Here is a 21,099-nt window from a genome sequence, read left to right as displayed (position 1 = left end):
AGGAGACACTGTGGCCTCATTCGATGATATCCTTCCTGTTTGGCCCTGTCCAGGGGTATAACCCCACCCACTTTGCCAAAGCACAGCCCCCACACCACTAGAGGGATATTTTCAACCACCAACTTACCATCTTGAGACAAGGCCGAGTATAGCCCACAAAGATCTCCGCCACGGCACAACCCAAGGGGGGGCGCCAACCCAGACAGGAAGATCATTTCAGTGACTCAACCCACTCAAGTGACTCACCCCTACTAGGAACGGCATGAAAGAGCACCAGTAAGCCAGTGACTCAGCCCCTGTAATAGGGTTAGAGGCAGAGAATCCCAGTGGAAAGAGGGGAACCGGCCAGGCAGAGACAGCAAGGGCGGTTCGTTGCTCCAGAGCCTTTCCGTTCACCTTCACACTCCTGGGCCAGACTACACTCAATCATATGACCTACTGAAGAGATGAGTCTTCAATAAAGACTTAAGGTTGAGACCGAGTCTGCGTCTCTCACATGGGTAGGCAGACCATTCCATAAAAATGTAGCTCTATAGGAGAAACTCAACGCTGTAATCTCTGCCAAAGTACTGAGTAAAAGGTCTGTATACTTATGGAAGTGTGATATTTCAACAACTAAAAATGCCAACAATTCAAAAAAACAGACATTGTCATTGTGTCATTGTGTGTAGATTGATGAGGGGGAAAATGTGTAGAAAGTCAAGGGGTCTGAATACTTTCTGAATGCACTGTATTCGCACCTCTGGACTTTTTCCACATGTTGTGTTACAGCCTGAATTTAACATGACATTGAGATTTTGTGTCACTGGTCTACACCATTATGTCAAAATTTTTACAAATTCATTTGAAATGAAAAGCTGAAATGTCTCAAGTATTCAACGCCTTTGTTATGACAAGCCTAAATATGTTCACAAGCAAAAATGTGCTTAACAAGTCACATAATACATTTTCATGGACTCACTCTGTGTGCAACAATAGTGTTTAACATGATTTTTGAATGACTACCTCATCTCTGTACCCCACACATACGAGTATCTGTAAGGTCCCTCAGTTGAGCAGTGAATTCAACCACAAAGACCAGGGAGGTTTTCCAATGCCTCGCAAAGAAGGGGACCTATTGGTAGATGGGTGAAAACATGTAAAAGCTGACACTGAATATCGCTTTGAGCAAAATGAAGTTATTAATTACACTTTGGATGATGTATCAATGCACTCAGTCACTACAAAGATACAGGCGTCTTTCCAAACTCCGTTGCCGGAGAGGAAGGAAACCGCTCAGGGATTTCACCATGAGGGCAATGGTGACTTTAAAACAGTTAGAGTTTAATGGCTGTGATAGGAGAAAACTGAGGATGGATCAACAACATTGTAGTTACTCCACAATATTAACCTAATTGACAGAGTGAAAAGGATGAAGCCTGTACGGAAGAAAAATATTACAAAACATGCATCCTGTTTGCAACAAAGCAGTAATACTGCAATACATGTGCCAAAGTAATTAACTTGTTGTCCTGAATACAAAGTGTTATGTTTGGGGCAAATTCAATACAGCACATTACTGAGTACCACTCTCAATATTTTCAAGCATAGTGGTGGCTGCATCATGTTATGGGTATGCTTTAATCATTAAAGAATGGGAGTTTAAGGATTAAAAAAATAAACGGAATGGAGCTAAGCACAGGAAAAATCCTAGAGGAAAACCTGGTTCAGTCTACTTTCCACCAGACAATAGGAGGTGAATTCACGTTTCAGCAGGACAATAACCTAAAACACAAGGCCAACTCTACACTGAAGTAGCCTACCAAGAAGCTGGTGAATGTTCCTGAGTGGCGGCGTTACATTTTTGACATGAAAATATACATCAAGACCTGAAAATGGTTGTCTAGTAATGGTCAACAACCAACTTGACAGAAGAATTATGGGCAAATGTTGCACAATTCAATTGTCTTAGAGACTTACCCAGAAAGACTCACAGCTGTGATCACCGCCAAATGTGATTCTATCATGTATTGACTCAGGGGGTTGAATACTTATCTAATGAAGATAAAACACTATTTTCCATACATTTTTATAAAATGTTAGAATTTTTCTTCCACTTTGATTAGAGTATTTTGTGTAGATCATTGACAAAAAATGACATTCATTTGAATCCCACTTTGTAATGCAACTAAATGTGGAAAAATGCAAAGGGTGTGAATACTTTCTGAAGGCTCTGTAGATTAGTATTTATTATGGATCCACATTAGCTGTTGCCAAGGCAGCAGCTAGTCTTCATAGGGTCCTGCAAAATTAAGGCAGTTTATGCAATTTTAAAAACATTACAATACATTCACAACACACTGTGTGCCTTCAGGCCCCTACTCCTCCACTACCACATATCTACAGTACTAAATCCATGTGTACGTGTGTGTATAGTGCGTATGTTATCATCTGTGTGTGTATGCATGTGTCTGTGCCTGTGTTTGTGTTGATTCACAGTCCCCGTTGTTCCATAAGGCTTAGAGAGAGAGCGAGAGATATATGAATGGCTTAATAGCTAGAGGAGAGATGACAAGTTTGATAAATGGATGTATTTCAGAGTGGAAGACCGGTGATAGAAAATGGAGTGATTATGTAGATCTGGCAAAACACCCCAGAGTCTGCTCCCAGTCTCCTCCCAGAGATTTTATCTCAGAGTCTGCTCCCAGTCTCCTATCAGAGATTTTATCCCAGAGTCTGCTCCCAGTCTCCTCTCAGAGATTTTATCTCAGCTCACCTGAGTTCAACCCTTTATTCTCAGATAAATATGAAAAATGAAAATTGTGTGTTTGTGTCAAATAAAATAAAATGTTATTTGTCACATGCTTCGTAAACACCAGGTCTAGACGAACAGTGAAATGCTTACGGGTCCTTTTCCAACAATAGAGTTAAAATAGAAATAGTGAAACGAGGGATAAATACACAGTGTAAAACGAATAACCAGTAAAAATACCATGGCTATATACAGGGAGTACCAGTACCGAGTTGATGTGCAGGGGTACGAGGTCATTGAGGTAGATACAGTATGTACATAGTGGTAAAGTGACTAGGCAACAGGACAGATAGACAGTAGCAGCATGTGTGTGTAAGTCCAGTTTATGTGGATAGAGTCCAAGCAAGAGAGGTAGTGGAAGAAAGGTTCAATGCAGGTAGTCCGGGAGCCATTTTATTAGCTATTTAGCAGACTTGTTTAGCAGCCTTATGGCTTGGGGGTAGAAGCTGTTCAAGGATTTTGTTGGTTCCAGACTAGGTGCATTGGTACTGCTTGCCATGTGGTAGCAGAGAGAACAGCCTATGGCTTGGGTGGCTGGAGTCTTGACAATTTTTGAGCCTTCCTTGACACCGCCTGGTATAGATGGCCGGGAGCTCGGTACTTTTTTTTTGGGGGGTTTGGATGGATGTTTGGGCAGTATCAGGCAGGGTTCTGGCCAGTGCCGATGTTCTCTCTCTCCGTTCTGTCGGTTCCGCTCAGTTACACAGGGAAATGGAACGTTTACCACATGCACACAACGGAATGCTCTGGCACTCAAGCCTCAAGTCGCCTAGCAACTGCACTGGCAGGCAGGCAGGCAGCCAATGTGGTGTGTGTAATGTATATATTAAATTCTGTGTAATTGTGTACTAGTGAATTTTGAAGTCAGTGAGTTGTTTTTGTGTGTGTGTGTGTGAGTGAGAGAGAGAGAGAGAGAGAAAATTGAAGTAAAATATACTGAGTTGTGTTCAGGTCTGTGTTGGCGGTGGTGTTGCTCAGGATGCTGTGTTTAAAAGTCCCCTCACATTATCCCTGGTTTTGACTAGATGGTATACAGCTATGGACGGAAGGTACTTTACGTAGCAGGTTAGGAGAGCTTACTGCGCGTGCTGTATTAACCCACTTCTTAGTCTCCATGGAGATGGTGACAGTGTGAGACAGTGTCCCGGGGCAGACAGAGAAAGTGACAACACCACACATACTCAATCTGGCCAGAGGGAAGAGAGGACAAGGAGTCTGCCTGTCACTCTTGAATCTATCTTGTTCTCTTTCCCCATCTATCTATCTTTAATTGAGGCCAGGATTAAACCAAAGGCACATTGTAGAAAGGCACATTTCACTGTAGACAATGCAGAGATTGCATTCACAGATCAACACTGTAGATTTCGGCTCAACCGTAAAACTACCTTTAAAAGTAAAAAAAAATCAATGCACTTTCTTATTCTTGTATTCAGATCTCTTAACTCTCTTCTCTGCGTAGTGTAATAGACTGGTTTAGACTTGAGCGTTCAATCACAAATACCAGACACCACCAAACCACAGACCTGAGCCGGTATGGAACCTTGGTTAAGAACTGGAGAGGTTGACAAAGAGGGAAAGGTTCAACATTGCTAATAAGTGTGTGTCGTCCCCTAGCCATGAAGTTCCATGAGACGTTGCATTCCATTGCAGTGAAGGAGGGGCTTAAGGATCGTAAGGTCACCAGAGCTGTGGAGAGTTTCAGCTGGAACATCACGATATTGAAGGTGACTCTACACACACACTGTCATGTACAGCAGACCAAACACAACCACATACCACAGAACAGTGCCAGTCTGTTTCCATATTAGCCAACTCCGACAAACAGCTCGCTCTCCTATCCTCCCCCTTCTCCCACTCTCTCTCTCAGGGGCAGGCAGACCTTCTGAAACGGGCTATGACGGAGGTGCAGGAGAACATGAAGCAGGTACACTATGCTGCCCTGACCTCTAACCTTAGTAAGGGTGTGACAGGAGAGGCGACCCGCCCCCGACGCAGCCTGGACACCATCCAGGAGAGAGCTACCGCTCCGGCTAGAGGTTCCCCTTAGGTACAGGTCTAGGACCAGCTTACCCACCTCAAATTATATATTAAATCAAAATGGGGGAAATGTCAAATCTGACTTTAGATCAGTTTCTAAGGGCACCGTCATCCTTCTGAGGATCGGCAGGTTGGCCAGAACTGACAACCAAGTTGCTACACGCACTCAAAAGTGAATGGCTCCTTCTGCATCTAACCCGGTTAGGGGCTGTTGGAGTCTAGTTGGCCATTCTCTCCACACAACGATGAAGAGAAGAAAGATGGACTAAAACAATTAAAGAAAAATACTCCTGTTATACCACTGTCAGGAGGGAGGAGTAACGTCAAAGACACTGGAGACAGGAATGTGGAGAGGAATGAAGTCAGACAATCAGAATGGCCTGTCCCTGAATGTCGCTGGAAATATGTTTTTAATCCTACTCTCTGTGAAGTGTTTGTTCTTTTTGGAGCTGGATTCAATCTGTATCGCCGAGTTATCGATGAAGATCCCTTTTTAAAATGTTTGAGCCGACATACAGTATGAAGCGACCGCGGGAATATTGACTTTAATTGTTGATCGCGCTATAAAAGCGTCTCTTCAGCACTATGGATTGAATGGAGTCCTTGTTTTTTGTTGGGGGGAGTAGAGGGCTTTCAGGGCGATCAAAACTACAGAACAATGTGAAACTGAATGAGACCGAAGTGATAAATTACGTGTGGGAGGAGGCGGATTCAGAATGTGTGAATTGTGACTGCTACCAATAAAATATGCTATTTAGCAGACAAGTTTATCCAAAGCGACTTACAGTAGTGCATGCATACATTTTGTTATTGTATGGGTGGCCTCAGCGGGAATCAAACCTACGATCCTGAAGTTGCAAACACCAACTGAGCCACTTCAGCTTCTCCGGGTACAGAGGAACAAAAGAATGTAGACGTGTACAGAGTAGAATGGGAATCCCCATTCATGTCAATTATGCCGTAATGTACGTGTCTGTCTGCAGGTTTTCACTCCCTTGTACTTGACTGATGAATTAAGGGTGCTAATTAGTAAGGAACTACCCTCACCTGTGGATATTGGTGGGATAGGGTTACTGACTCAACTGTATGATCAAAAACAGTATTTCAAGTACTCCTTCCATAGCACCTTGACCAATGCTTTTCTAGGTAGTTGTGTCACACTTCACAGTATTATCCTCATTCTGTAAAATGTTACTGGATTTTTACAAAATGGTGACTTCCGATAATAAAATAAAAAAACATTCCTGACACTGATGTCCTCCATGGTTTACCGTCAGATAGCGTGACGAATCAGCCTGCACTGAGCATCACGTAGACTCCACCTGTCGGAAGACAATTGTTGTCCTCTTGAAAACCTGGATGCTGTAGGATGATTCCTTGTTTCGTGGTAAATTGACATCAATATCTCCTTCAAACTATATCCATTACATATCCATTACATTTTCATTAACAGAACCAACCAGTAAGCAAATAAACCAGTTACTTCAAATCATAAAACCCTGTTTTTTTTTTACACACCACTTTGACCATTTGCTCGACTGATAGCCAGCTGGCCACACATGCAGTCAACAGAGAGACAGAAAACCAGGGCCTGACATCTAAGAGAAAGTATTGGATATCCACTGGCATTTTAAAATGTCACTTACAACAGTGGAGGCTGCTGAGGGGAGGAAGGCTCATAATGGCCAGAATGGAATCAAGCATGTTTTTGTTGTTGATACCATTCCTTTCATTCCAATCCAGCCATCAAATCCCATTGCACTCCATTCCAGCCATTTATGAGCCATCCTCCCCTCAGCAGCCTCCACTTATGAGCATTGTTTACCCTTCACTGCATGTTGTTAGTGTTTTTAGTTAGCATTGCTAATTTAAATATTAGTTGTACTCACAATTCAGCATGTTGCTAGCACTTGTATACTGTCCTGTTGAAAAGCCATTCTCTCCCCCTCTGAACATGACACAGGCATACTGTAACGAGCATTTTATTGGTCTATAGATAATCATCTCTCTGCTGTAGGGACATCCCTCGTGTGTGCAATGCTTCACTTGGCTACCCCAGGAAGCAAGATAAATACAAGGACATCAGAAATAATGAAATCTTATTACATGGAATTGATTTTTTTTTTAAAGCCCGTTTTCCTTAATTGAATAATTTCACATTGTAATGCAGCTGTTTTGGGTTAAAATTGTATCTTTAAACAAAATGTAAAGAAGAAGTGAGAGTCAGTTAATCTGTCAATGGTTTCCAGGCACTGGTTAAGAGTAGGTAGAAGTTGCCTCCTAACAACTGATACAGGATCAGATATTGTACCATCCACCCTAATGGTAGGTGTAGGACTGCCGATTGGTTAGGAGCAACTTCTACCTCGAAACAGTTAAAGGACAATCAGAGGCGGTGAATGGAGGTAAGATAAGAGAAGCTCTTTAGATAGACAGAGGTATGGTACAGGGTACTACCCTACCATTACTACATACCGAGAAGGGAAAGGCATCCCCCACACTGATAAATGCACTATGAATTCCAGTTCCTGAGGGTAGCCTGTGGTGAACTGTCTTGTAGCACCCTCATGTGGCAGAAATGGGTATCACCATTAAAGTCAGATGGGGTTGGATAAGCACTAAGTCCCTAGCATTCAGGAGAAGAGGCTATCTATGGTATTCATTAAGGAATACAGAGCAGGTAGGTTAAGGTATTGGCAACAGCCTAACGGTAGGCTGCCATAGTCCGATCCAGCAGTGGCGAGTTGGTTTTCCCGTGTGGGGCAGCATATCCTCCAGGTTGGGATGAATCCCTCCAAATGGTTAAGGTGGGGGATTAGGGAGTAGATAAACTGATCCTAGATCTCTGGTTAGTGGTAACTCCCACCCAGATCAGTAAAGTCCAATCCCTCACAGGTCCTGGGAGTTGACCATGGCGAAGTCTGAGTCTTTGCTGTGAATGCTGCCCTCGTCTGGGCTGGAGGAACCCGATGCTGCACCCTGGAACGGCTCCACCCTGACCGAGCCGTGGAGCTGTCTGATTGGAGGGGTCCTCTCCACCCCTCCCCCGGTGGGCGGCAGCTCTCCGTCCTGCGAGACCAGAATGTAGTCATCCCAGTTCCTCCCCTCCGAGCCCACACACAGAGAGGACTCTGGGGGAGAAGCCTGAAAGAGAGACAAGGGGCTTGTTCAACACTGCTGTTGACTGGCTGATCTACAAATCAAGTTCCATCATAAATAACTACTAGTATTATTTGTAGATCAGTCAGTCACAATATACCCACAATTCATCACTGATTTTGAAGCATAGGGAATGATACCAAAGTATTCAAGGGTACACTGCAAACATGAGTCCACGTATTAATACAACGTGTTCACCTGTTGCTCTGGTGGGGTTTGCTCCCGCTCTTCTTCCTCCTGTTCTCCATCACCGTCGCCACGCTGTGGTGCGGCCAGGAAAGGCTGGTCTTCATGGTGACTGTTGGCGTGCTGCTGCTGTGCGGCAGAGGTGTGGTCATAGTGGTCGTCAGCGATGGTGATCTCCTCGTTCTCCTCAGTCTCCAGCAGGCTCTGGTTGAAACGCAGAGCTCCCTTCAGGATGTCCTTGATCTGACGGATTCATTCATAAACACACAGAGCAATTCATGATGAACACACAGATGTACCGAGAATACACACACAGACAATGTACAGTACACATGCACGTACTACACACATGGTCAAAATGCTAACTCACTCAGAGAGGCGCTAACATGCAAACCCCCCCCACTTATGTGGTGCTGCTGTCCAGTACCTGTTTAAGTCCAGCCAGTGACACCAATACCTCATCCTCTTTCTCCAGGTGCTCCTGTAGGATCACCTCCTGGATCCTACCTGAGGAGACAGACATCAGATCACAAGCTAGGTTTCCATCCAACTGGTGACCGATTTTCATGCTGAATATTCTAAAATATGCATAAAAATGTGCATTTTCCCACCAGAAATGTTTCCATCGAATTGTTGCGGTTAAATTCTATACCGAATGAAAAATGCAAGTTAAAGAGGTTTCCATCGCATTTTCAACTCTACTGATGGTTTTGTCACAAACTGTTGTTCTATAGAGAATGTGCCCACTCGTCTTGGCACATGCGCTCTAGCCAACAGCTGGCAGATAGTGTGGGTAGGCTACCTACATGAGATTATTATGGATAAGAGCCATATTTGTATCTGTCAAACAGCAGCCAAGCATCGATCATCATGTCACCAGAATAAGACCCTCAATAGTTATTGGAAAGGAGCATCAAGCTCATCACCTTGCACTTTCATCACCCTGTGAAGTTATAACGCATTTCATCTGTAGCATGCTTTCCTGAGGGTCAGTGCTATCCGGGATCCTCGGGACATCCCTACCTTAAACCGTAACCATTTTATATGTCAACTTCAATGGGGGTAGGCACGTCCCATAGATCCTTTCCAGAGTCGTAGTGGGAGGACCAGATAACATATCAAAGCGTGACTCCCAAGTTCACTTCGATATTATTATTATATCAATATTTGCGCATTAAGGCGTTTCCAACGCCATTTCTTGCATAATTACTGTTACCGACAAAAAGATCCCACCTCGTCTAGTTAGATCACAGTCGTAACCCTACACATCGACTTGGTACTGGTACTCCCTGTATATAGCCATGCTATTTTTACTCGTTATTCACCGTTTGTCTGAATATACCCACACTAGTGTATTGCATACTATTTAGCATGCACCGTTTAGTAAAACGTATGCGGGTATGCCAAGGGCACAACACAGTAGTGGCTCTTGACTGTCTGAGTAGGTGGGGCGGGGGGCGGCTTGATTTTTGCATATTCAACAGACATGCGTCGCATTAACCAGCCTGATGATAGCTAATTTCCAATTCGATTACTTTCTGTAAACTCTGAATCGAATAGGAATGGAGTTATAGGCCTACTCAGCCTGGTTATAAACTGTCACATTGGCCCTAAACCATTGCCCATTTATCCAGCCCATACAGTTGAAGTCAGAAGTTTACATAATTAGGTTGGTGTCATTAAAACTTGTCTTTCAACCACACCACAAATTTCTTGTTAACAAACTACAGATTTGGCAAGTCGGTTAGGACATCTACTTTGTGCATGACAAGTCATTTTTCCAACAATTGTTTAAAGACTATCAGACTAGATTATTTCACTTATAATTCACTGTATCACAATTCCAGTGGGTCAGAAGTTACATACACTAAGTTGACTGTGCCTTTAAACAGCTTGGAAAATTCCAGAAAATGTCATGGTTTTAGAAGCTTCTGAGAGGCTAATTGACATCTTTTGAGTCAATTAGAGGTGTACCTGTGGATGTATTTCAAGGCCTACCTTCAAACTCAGTGCCTCTTTGCTTGACATCATGGGAAAATCAAAAGAAATCAGCAAAGACCGCAGAATTATTTTTTTTTACCTCCACAAGTCTGGTTCATCCTTGGAAGCAATTTCCAAACACCTGAAGGTACCACGTTCATCTGTACAAACAATAGTACGCAAGTATACCATGGGACCACGCAGCCGTCATACCGCTCAGGAAGGAGACACATTAGGTTCAAAATAGATGGCCTCATGAGGAGGGGAAATTATGTGGATATATTGAAGAACATCAAGACATCAGTCAGGAAGTTAAAGCTTGGTCGCAAATGGGTCTCCCAAATGGACAATGACCCCAAACATACTTCCAAAGTTGTGGCAAATTGGCTTAAGGACAACAAAGTCAAGGTATTGGAGTGGCCATCACAAAGCCCTGACCCCAATCCCATAGAAAATGTGTGGGCAGAACTGAAAAAGCGTGTGCAAGCAAGGAGGCCTACAAACCTGACCCAGTTACACCAGCTCTGTCAGGAGGAATGGGCCGAAGTTCACCCAATGTATTGTAGGAAGCTTATGGAAGGCTACCCGAAACGTTTGACCCAAGTTAAACCACTTAAAGGCAATGCTACCAAATACTAATTGAGTGTATGTAAACTTATGACACACTGGGAATGTGATGAAATAAATACAAGCTGAAATATATCACTAATATTATTCTGACATTTCACATTCTTAAAATAAAGCGGTGATCCTAACTGACCTAAGACCGAATTATTACTAGGATTAAATGTCAGGAATTGTGAAAAACTGAGTTGAAATGTATTTGGCTAAGGTGTAAGTAAACTTCCGACTTCAACTCTATATCCTTTTTAAAAAGGACTGAAGACAGAAACAGAATTTGGTTCCATTTCAACATAGTCTACTTATTAGTAAAACCAAAGTGCTGTAACATATCTGAATTAAAACCAAATAGCCTAGTACACACACTAAAACCTTTCAAATCAAAAGGCACAGGAAAACGTGGACCGTCAGCTGCATTGCAAATTCAGAACTGCTGGACAGCAACATACTAACTAAAGGAGTGATCATTGGGAATGAGTCCTCGGTGCCAACACATTCAGAAATCAAAACATGGTTTAGTATTTAGTTTAAAAGCTCTGATTGCCAAGAGAACAATAAACACCTTAATGAGAAAACAGAGATCCACTTTAGGGTAAAAAGACCTGCAGCATCATTTTTGGGAGAACAAAACCTGTCGACTTTTGTTGTCTGGCTACTTAAAGAGAACTGTGGCTCACCAGCAGCCCAGCTCTTCCAATGCGTTGTGGAGAAGTCTACATTGAATTCTACTAGAAGAGCTGAAAGTAGAACATCCTGGTTTTTAAACCATACTAGACTTTCAAAAATGCACATAGTATAAAACATATTTTACCATACTGAAACTGCGTCCTGCGCGATTGCGTAGTTTCCTGCTATTCATTGATTTCAGTAGCACACCCCCATGTCTAACTGATCAGCTGTTGATTTCAGTAGCACACCCCCATGTCTAACTGATCAGCTGTTGATTTCAGTATCACACCCCCATGTCTAACTGATCAGCTGTTGATTTCAGTATCACACCCCCATGTCTAACTGATCAGCTGTTGATTTCAGTATCACACCCCCATGTCTAACTGATCAGCTGTTGATTTCAGTATCACACCCCCATGTCTAACTGATCAGCTGTTGATTTCAGTATCACACCCCCATGTCTAACTGATCAGCTGTTGATTTCAGTATCACACCCCCATGTCTAACTGATCAGCTGTTGATTTCAGTATCACACCCCCATGTCTAACTGATCAGCTGTTGATTTCAGTATCACACCCCCATGTCTAACTGATCAGCTGTTGATTTCAGTATCACACCCCCATGTCTAACTAATCAGCTGTTGATTTCAGTATCACACCCCCATGTCTAACTGATCAGCTGTTGATTTCAGTATCACACCCCCATGTCTAACTGATCAGCTGTTGATTTCAGTATCACACCCCCATGTCTAACTGATCAGCTGTTGATTTCAGTATCACACCCCCATGTCTAACTGATCAGCTGTTGATTTCAGTATCACACCCCCATGTCTAACTGATCAGCTGTTGATTTCAGTATCACACCCCCATGTCTAACTGATCAGCTGTTGATTTCAGTATCACACCCCCATGTCTAACTGATCAGCTGTTGATTTCAGTATCACACCCCCATGTCTAACTGATCAGCTGTTGATTTCAGTAGCACACCCCCATGTCTAACTAATCAGCTGTTGATTTCAGTAGCACACCCCCATGTCTAACTGATCAGCTGTTGATTTCAGTATCACACCCCCATGTCTAACTGATCAGCTGTTGATTTGAGTATCACACCCCCATGTCTAACTGATCAGCTGTTGATTTGAGTAGCACACCCCCATGTCTAACTGATCAGCTGTTGATTTGAGTAGCACACCCCCATATCTAAGTGTTGTCAAAGCTGAAATGAGTATGACATCCGGGCATTTAAAGTTTACTTGATTTTTTCGCATACTCAAACAGCCTACTATTTAGGACTCAAGTATGGGTATTCAGACACTGTTTCTTTATTCCTCGTGTCACTATTTCTATTTAATTTGACATTTTATCTTTCACTCTGCATTGTTGGAAAAGGGCCGGTAAGTAAGCATTTCACTTTCCCTGAAGCATGTGACAAACACAATTTGATACAGCAGTAACAGACAGTTAACAAAAGCCTTTGTTTTAACGACAACTGATTACACCTGTTTACTGGTTCAATCACTAGATTGTTCAAAATATCATTGTGGTTATAGCGCAACTCACAGGCTATCATTGGAACCTCACAGATGCGTGTGTTGATACTGGATGTGCAATCTATCCACTGATGCGTCAGGGTTGTTAAACTCAATGTGCATGTTAATATATGTAGGGAAACTTACCAATGTGTGTGTTCATCATCTTGGCACAGTACTTGCTCATGGCCTCTAGGTCATTGATCTGACCCTGCAGGAAGGACACCTGGGCCTCCAACTCCTCCTCCTGACAACACAGAGGGAACAACTTAGTGAGAAATATGAGCTAGGAAAGAGACCTGGAGAAAAAGAGATACTCACGGCCTCTTTCTTGCCCATGGTCTTGCTGTGGGAGCGAGTGATGTTGAAGAAGGAGTCCTTCTTGGTGGCTGAGAGGGGTGGGGACAAGGTGCTGATGTCACTTCCCCTGGAGACGGGAAGGGGCGGGGACGCTGTGGTGTGACCCTGTCCCCCAGAGAGACTCTCTATGCTGGGGGAGGAGCTAACTGTCCTGGAGGTTTGGCCTGAAAAAGAGAGAAAAGATGAACACAAAGACAAACAGATGAGGGCTGTGAGTAGCAGAGAGAGAACCGATGAACCAGTGCTGTTGTCACCAACCTTGATCCTGTTCTTACCTCCTCAATGTTCAAATCTCCTCAACATATGAGTGTGTGATGACTGTATTCAGGTTCAACCTACTTACTGCAGCGAAGGAGAATGTTTTGAGTCAGATCCAGTCTCTCTTGACTAGTGGTATAACATGCATCCAATAAGGCACTATACTATTCAACACTGGACTACCACACTTCTGCTGGCTTGCATCTTTCAGTGATTGGTTAAGACCAGTGTGAATGTGGACCTTATGAAAGTTCAATGCAATTGACTGATGGATTCTTTGGTGATAAATTAACCAGGAGGAAAATACTTTACAAAGCCAACAGTGCTGTGATGCTCAGAGATCAGGGTTTAAACAAACGGTTGAAAGGGGACGCAAAAACACAGCAACACACACATATGCACACAAGCGGTTGCTATGGAAGCAGTTACCTTGTGTGTCAGAAAATGTGGGTGGAGAGACCCCGCCTGAAACTACATCTAACATACAGGAGGGTGAGTCTATCGCTCCAGCACACCACAGGAGGTTGGTGGCACCTTAACTGGGGAGGACGGGCTCGTGGTAATGACTGGCTCTAACCAGAATAGAAAGAGGCTGTCTGTACTAATGTACTTGTCCTCCTGCTCAGTTGTGCACTAGTGCCTCCCACCCTTTCTATTCTGGTTAGAAACAGTTTGCGCTCTTCTGTGAAGGGAGTAGTACACAGCGTTGTACGAGATCTTCAGTTTCTTGGCAATTTCTCGCATGGAATAGCCTTCATTTCTCAGAACAAGAATAGACTGACGAGTTTCAGAAGAAAGGTTTTTGTTTCTAGACATTTTGAGCCTGTAATCGAACCCACAAATGCTGATGCTCCAGACACTCAACTAGTCTAAAGAAGGACAGTTTTATTGCTTCTTTAAAATCAGCACAAGTTTTCAGCTGTGCTAACAATTGCAAAAGGGTTTTCTAATGATCAATTAGCCTTTTAAAATGAGAAACTTGGATTAGCTAACACAACATGCCATTGGAACACAGGAGTGATGGTTGCTGATAATGGGCCTCTGTACACCTATGTAGATATTCCATTAAAAATCAGCCGTTTCCAGCTACAATTGTCATTTAGAACATTAACAATGTCTACACTGTATTTCTGATCAATTTGATGTTATTTTAAATGGAGAAAAATGTTTTGCTTTTCTTTCAAAAACAAGGACATTTCTAAGTGACCCCAATCTTTTGAACTGTGAAAGAGAAAAATATTCGGAAAGTATTCAGACCCCTTGAATCTTTCCACATTTTGTTACGTTACAGCCTTATTCTAAAATCGATTAAATAAACCCCCCCCCCTCATCAATCTACACACAAATGTTTGCAAATGTATTAAATATTAAAAACAGAAATACCTTATCTACATAATTATTCAGACCCTTTGCTATGAGACTTCAAACTGAGCTCAGGTGCATCCTGGATCCATTGATCATCCTTGAAATGTTTCTTCAACTTGATTGGTAAATTCAGGTGGACTCAAACATTTCTACAGCACTGAAGGTCCTCAAGAACACAGTGGCCTCAATCATTCTTAAATGGAAGAAGTTTGGAACCACCAAGACTCTTCCTAGAGCTGGCCGCCCGGACAAACTGAGCAATCGGGGGAGAAGGGCCTTGGTCAGGGAGGTGACCAAGAACCCGATGGTCACTGACAGAGCTCCTGAGTTACTCTGTAGAGATGGTTGTCCTTCTGGAAGGTTATCACATCTCTTCAGCACTCCACCAAACAGGCCTTTATGGTAGAGTGGCCAGATGGAAGCCTCTCCTCAGTAAAAGGTACCTAGACTCACAAACCATGAGAAACAAGATTCTCTGATCTGATGAAACCAAGATTGAACTATTTGGCCTGAATGCCAAACATCATGTCCTTGATGAAAATCTGCTCCAGAGCGCTCCTCAACTTCGGCAATGTAATTTAGAAAATAGCTTCCAATACTCAACTCAGCAAACTGGATGCAGTCTATCACAGTGCCATCCGTTTTGTCACCAAAGCCCCTTATACTACCCACCACTGCGACCTGTATGCTCTAGTCGGCTGGCCCTCGCTACATATTTGTCGCCAGACCCACTGGCTCCAGGTCATCTATAAGTCTATGCTAGGTAAAGCTCCTCCTTATCTCAGCTCACTGGTCACAATAACAACACCCACCCGTAGCACGCGCTCCAGCAGGTATATCTCACTGGTCATCCCCAAAGCCAACACCTCCTTTGGCCGCCTTTCCTTCCAGTTCTCTGTTGCCAGTGACTGGAACAAATTGCAAAAATTGCTGAAGCTGGAGACTTACAATTCCCTCTAACTTTAAACATCAGCTATCCGAGCAGCTAACCGATCGCTGCAGCTGTACATAGCCCATCTGTAAATAGCTCACCCAATCTACCTACCTCATCCCCATATTGTTTTTATTTTACTTTTCTGCTCTTTTGCACACCAGTATTTCTACTTGCACATCATCTGCTATTTATCACTCCATTGTTAATTTACTAAGCTGTAATTACTTCACTACTATGGCCTATTTATTGCCTTACCGCCTCACGCCATTGGCACACACTGTATATAGACTTTCCCCCCCTATTGTGTTATTGACTGCACGCTTGTTTATTCCATGTGTAACCATTCCATGTGTAACTGTGTTGTTTGTCGCACTGCTTTGCTTTATCTTGACCAGGTCGCAGTTGTAAATGAGAACTTGTTCTCAACTAGCTTACCTGGTTAAATAAAGGTGAAAAAAAATACAAAAATCTTTTCTAAGATTCCGTATGGATGGATGTGTGAGCATCAATGTCCTAGTATACCTGTTAGATTATGTGTGTATGTGTTCCCAACCCTCACCTTGGCTCAGGTAGACTGGCATGCTCTCAGACTTCAGTAGGCGCTGGTGCTGGGACTGGGAGTGTGTCTGCAGGGGGCGTGGCCAGAGAACAGGGGCTCGGCCTGGGGGCGGGGGGCTGCAGTGAGGGGGGAGGGGGCAGAACGAATCTCACTGTTGATTGGAGAGATAACGCTGGCAACACCCCCTGATATGGCTGGGGCGATGAGCTTCCTCCCAAAGCTGAGCAGGCTGCTGGAGACTTTGTTGATGTTGAGAGGAGCCGTCTTGGCACTGGCAGTGAGGGGGTGGGAGAGAGAGAGAAAAAATAAAGTTAGTTTAGGAAGATATTGTGAAACAACAAAGTGTATGTGTGTGTGTATGTGTGTGTGTGTGTGGTTGTTACGATCATTGTCCCTCATGCTCGTGTGTGTGTGCAAGCAAGCTTACCGGGTGCTGTTGACCAGGTCTGCCCCTCTGGTCTTGTAATAGTCCAGATTCTGTTGGAACTGGTAGTTGGCCGGCCGAGGATTGTTCTAAAGGAAAAGGTATTGACAGTGAATACAGCTCAGCTTAAATAGTGATAAAATAGAGATGCTGTGAAAAATAGTGTGTGTGTGGTCTCACATGGTCCCAGATCTCCATGTGGTTGAGCCAACTACTCTGAATAACATCACCATGCCACACTACGAACTAGAGGTCTTAATGGGTCCGGGTGGACCTGATATTACCCGGACCAGGTTCTGAAATTCTAACTTGTCATCTGGGTCAGGTCCTGTTGGATTGTTGTCAGGTCTCTGGCCTATGTAACTACAGCTGATAGACCCGAGTGGACACAACCACAGCGCTGCATAACCAGCATATTTATTTTACTCTAATAAGGTTACTTTATTAACTACTAGAAGGCCTAGCCAATACATACTGAGTCAAAAACATTAAGAACACCTTCCTATTATTGTGTACTCAGAACAGACTCAATTATTCAGGGCATGGACTCTAAAAAGGTGTCGAAAGTGTTCCACAGGCATGCTGGCCCATGTTGACTACAATGCTTCCCACGGTTGTGTCAAGTTGGCTGGATGTCATTTGGGCAGTGAAGGGACATAAGTCAGGACAGCTCATAACAAACCAGAACACTGTCAGGGCAGCGACCCTGCCGTCTCCAACACACACCTTCAGGGTGGAAAAACAACCAAGTAGAGGTGTGTGTTGCTCATGTCTCTCAGAAATGTGTGTGAGCTCTTACCTTGGGGTCTCGGAGGAACAAAGCCTTGTGTAGTAGGGTGTGGATGTCTCCTATAGGTGGGTAGTGCATTAGAAGGCCCAGACAGGTCTGGAAGTTACTCGCTATCACTGAGCCAGACAGGGGAACAACACAAACAGTTAGCAGGGCTCAATGACTGACTGGCTGACAAGCTGACTAACTGATTGACAGCTGATTGATGGGCAGTGAGGGAGGTCCTTACAGGCATCTCTGATGTAGAGCAGCATGGCTACGAAGACATAGTCCACCAGGTCTAGAGTGATGCTGTCAGCGAACAGGGCATCCCACACCACCAACAGGTCCTGCAGGGGGAACTCACGGCCAAACAGCAGACGCACCCAGCGACTAGAGATATACACGGATACACACACAATAAAGACGCGCATACACACACACACACACACACACACACACACTAAACAGACGCACCCACTGACTAGAGATACAGACGGATACACACAAGCTAAACAGAAGCACACACACACACATTATACAGACGGACACACACCGACTAGAGAGACTGATACACACTGAACAGATGCACACCCACGCAGTAAACAGATGAGTGGGAGCAAACACACTAAACAGATGGACACATTATACAGAAGCACTCACCGACTAGAGATACAGACGGACACACACACACACACCATCCATACAGACGGACACACACACCATCCATACAGACGGACACACACCATCCATACAGACGGACACACACACACCACCGACGAGAGATACAGACTGAACAAAACAGACGTGCGCACACATACACACCGACTAGAGATAGACGAATACACACCACACACAATAAAGACACGCACACGCACTTAGACCCAGACACACAAACACAGGTGGCGATACTCACATGCCGTATATCTGTGGGGCGATCTCCAGGCGGTTGACGTGCATGTGCAGCTCCACATCGTGCTTTTTCACCAGCTGGTCCTGGATGCGGTTCACTTTGGTTACTATGGCAACGGACGGCCCCAAGTCTTGCGGCCGGGCGAACGGCATGCTGGTTAGCATTTCCTCCTTTCCCTGAGGAGAACGTCAACACAAGGTTTAGACGGCGTCATCACAGCATTGGAATAACATGAAACATGAACATAACATACAATGCTGGAATACGTTAGAATTAGCAACGTCATCAAAAGTGTTCGGTTTAAAAACAATCCTAATGAATGGATAAAGATACTCCAAACTTTTTGAATTGGTTTTAAATCTATTAGGTATAAAACATTTTACTGACACGGACAAATAATGAATAAGAGTTCAGGAATTTGTGGGAATTTAAGTATTACTCTACCTGCACCGTCTAGGTCTACCCTACCTGCACCGTCTAGGTCTACCCTACCTGCACCGTCTAGGTCTACCCTACCTGCACCGTCTAGGTCTACCCTACCTGCACCGTCTAGGCCTACCTGCACAGTCTAGGCCTACCTGCACTCACCTGCACCGTCTAGGCCTACCCGCACCGTCTAGGCCTACCCGCACCGTCTAGGCCTACCCGCACCGTCTAGGCCTACCCGCACCGTCTAGGCCTACCCGCACCGTCTAGGCCTACCCACACTCACCCGCACCGTCTAGGCCTACCCGGTCCGTCTACCCCTACCCGGTCCGTCTACCCCTACCCGGTCCGTCTACCCCTACCCGGTCCGTCTACCCCTACCCGGTCCGTCTACCCCTACCTTCACTCATCTGCGGCGTCTAGACTGCTTCACCACTGAAGTTGGAGACTTGTATCTCCCGCACTAACTTTAAGCATCAGCTATCAGAGCAGCTTACCAATCGCTGCAGCTGTACACAGCCCATCTGTAAATAGCCTATAAATACCTAACTCTACTACCTATCTCTACTTGCACATCCATCACTCCAGTGTTAATTTGCTGAATTGTCATTAATTCACCACTACCTCCTTACTTAATTTGTACACACAGTATACAGATTTTTCTATTGTGTTATTGACTATGTTTGTTTATTCCATGTGTAACTCTGTTGTTGTTTTTGTCGCACTGCTTTGCTTCATCTTGACCAGGTCGCAGTTGTAAATGAGAACTTGTTCTCAACTGGCCTACCTGGTTAAATAAAGGTGAAATAAAATGTAGAAATTAATGACTGTTGTTGTGTATCAATAGAGGGGTACCCTCAGATGAAAAATCAACATGCCTGGCTCCAGGTCTTAATACTCTACATTGTTTGTGAGATCAGACATAATATCACTATAATCTGAGTGTTCATTTTTGAAAGTTGCTTTCATTTCAGGGCATTTCCATTTTTAAATCTGTCAACTGTATTAAATTATCATTTCTCTATTCCGCAAAAAAAGGAACAACCACCAAAATAAGTTATTTCTTGTGAAACGAGTGTTGAGACAATGTGTTAAATCCCCTACAAAGCTTCAGCGTTCTTATAGATGCAACGTAAAGAAAATGTATTCCATTGAGCTCATTTAAGCCATTGGCGGAGTGTTTCTGACAGGTCTTTACAAAAATAGCTGGTGAGTGTTACAACTAAAGAGTATTAGCAGGAGTACTACTACTGACCCTTCTGACTTCCCTCTGGAAGCTGGAGAACCAGGGTTCTGCTGTCTCCATCAGCTGGGAAAACATGGCACTGCACAACAAAGACACACAGAGGAGAATATCTCATGTTAGAAGTCTCTCTGACTTGTCCATATTATTGCCATCACCTAGGACAGGGATGGGCAACTTTGATGGGGGTAGGGGCCACAAAAAAACAGAACTGATCATGAGGCCCCCCCGCAGACAAAACATTTTAGCTGCCCCCCTCGTGAAAGCAAAGATAAAAACAAAATGTGTGTTTATGTTAATTTCATGCAGTTCTGCACAATTTGCCATGTTGCCGTTTTAAAGCAAGTTTGCTGCAATTCTACACATTTTGCCACAGGGTTGAGGTAAATGATGATCAATGGACCCCCACCCCAGTCATAATTCAAGTTTGGTAAGTTAGTCAAGTGGCCAGCTATTTAATCAAAAAACATTTAGCTGACACAGGCTAATTTAGTGACTGCGGATGCGCAACCAAATTTCAAAATTGCACCTTGTGTATTTTACTATTCTAACTCTCAATAGTAAGTTGAGACCCTGACTAAGTTCCTAAAATATATATTTATATAAAAATTATAATAAAAGTTAAATTAGTTCACGGGCCTAAAGACCAGTTGGCCATCCCTGACCTACGATGTGATGAATGTAGGAGAATAATGAATATTTAACTCACTAGGCATCATGCTCCTGGAACATAGGATTCAGTAGAGACATCATCTCCTCACTGTGGACCAAAGACAAAAGCATTAGATCATTACAGACCAATTTCGAGGAATGGACAGGATAGGGTTAAACTGAAGGGAAGTCAATGTGGAGGAGGAGTGCAGGTGTGACTGACCTG

At 43.8% G+C, this 21,099-nt stretch overlaps 2 protein-coding genes across 2 annotated transcripts in view; one reads left to right on the top strand and one right to left on the bottom strand.

Annotated features, from left to right (window-relative positions):
- LOC112236368 (inactive phospholipase C-like protein 2) overlaps nt 1-6,076 on the top strand; it is a 45,770-nt gene extending 39,694 nt beyond the window's left edge. The window contains exons 11-12 of the mRNA XM_042310143.1: nt 4,406-4,515; nt 4,659-6,076. Coding sequence (XP_042166077.1) covers nt 4,406-4,515; nt 4,659-4,838 — 290 coding nt within the window. The 3' untranslated portion in view covers nt 4,839-6,076. The remainder of the gene's footprint in view (nt 1-4,405; nt 4,516-4,658) is intronic.
- Nucleotides 6,077-6,794: 718 nt separating this feature from the next.
- Nucleotides 6,795-21,099, bottom strand: part of LOC112236369 (TBC1 domain family member 5) — a 47,727-nt gene continuing 33,422 nt past the window's right edge. The window contains 14 exon segments of the mRNA XM_024404951.2: nt 6,795-7,972; nt 8,186-8,416; nt 8,601-8,680; nt 13,119-13,218; nt 13,293-13,495; nt 16,448-16,510; nt 16,513-16,718; nt 16,875-16,960; nt 17,671-17,777; nt 17,891-18,033; nt 18,557-18,729; nt 20,235-20,304; nt 20,932-20,982; nt 21,097-21,099. The exon segment at nt 21,097-21,099 is cut by the window's right edge and continues 86 nt beyond it. Of these exon segments, the coding sequence (XP_024260719.2) occupies nt 7,718-7,972; nt 8,186-8,416; nt 8,601-8,680; nt 13,119-13,218; nt 13,293-13,495; nt 16,448-16,510; nt 16,513-16,718; nt 16,875-16,960; nt 17,671-17,777; nt 17,891-18,033; nt 18,557-18,729; nt 20,235-20,304; nt 20,932-20,982; nt 21,097-21,099 (1,771 nt within the window). The 3' untranslated portion in view covers nt 6,795-7,717.

This window comes from Oncorhynchus tshawytscha, linkage group LG31, assembly GCF_018296145.1.
Source record: "Oncorhynchus tshawytscha isolate Ot180627B linkage group LG31, Otsh_v2.0, whole genome shotgun sequence".
Classification (NCBI taxonomy): domain Eukaryota; kingdom Metazoa; phylum Chordata; class Actinopteri; order Salmoniformes; family Salmonidae; genus Oncorhynchus; species Oncorhynchus tshawytscha.
Note: the sequence above shows the minus strand (reverse complement) of the source record. Positions and strands in the feature narration are given on the sequence as shown.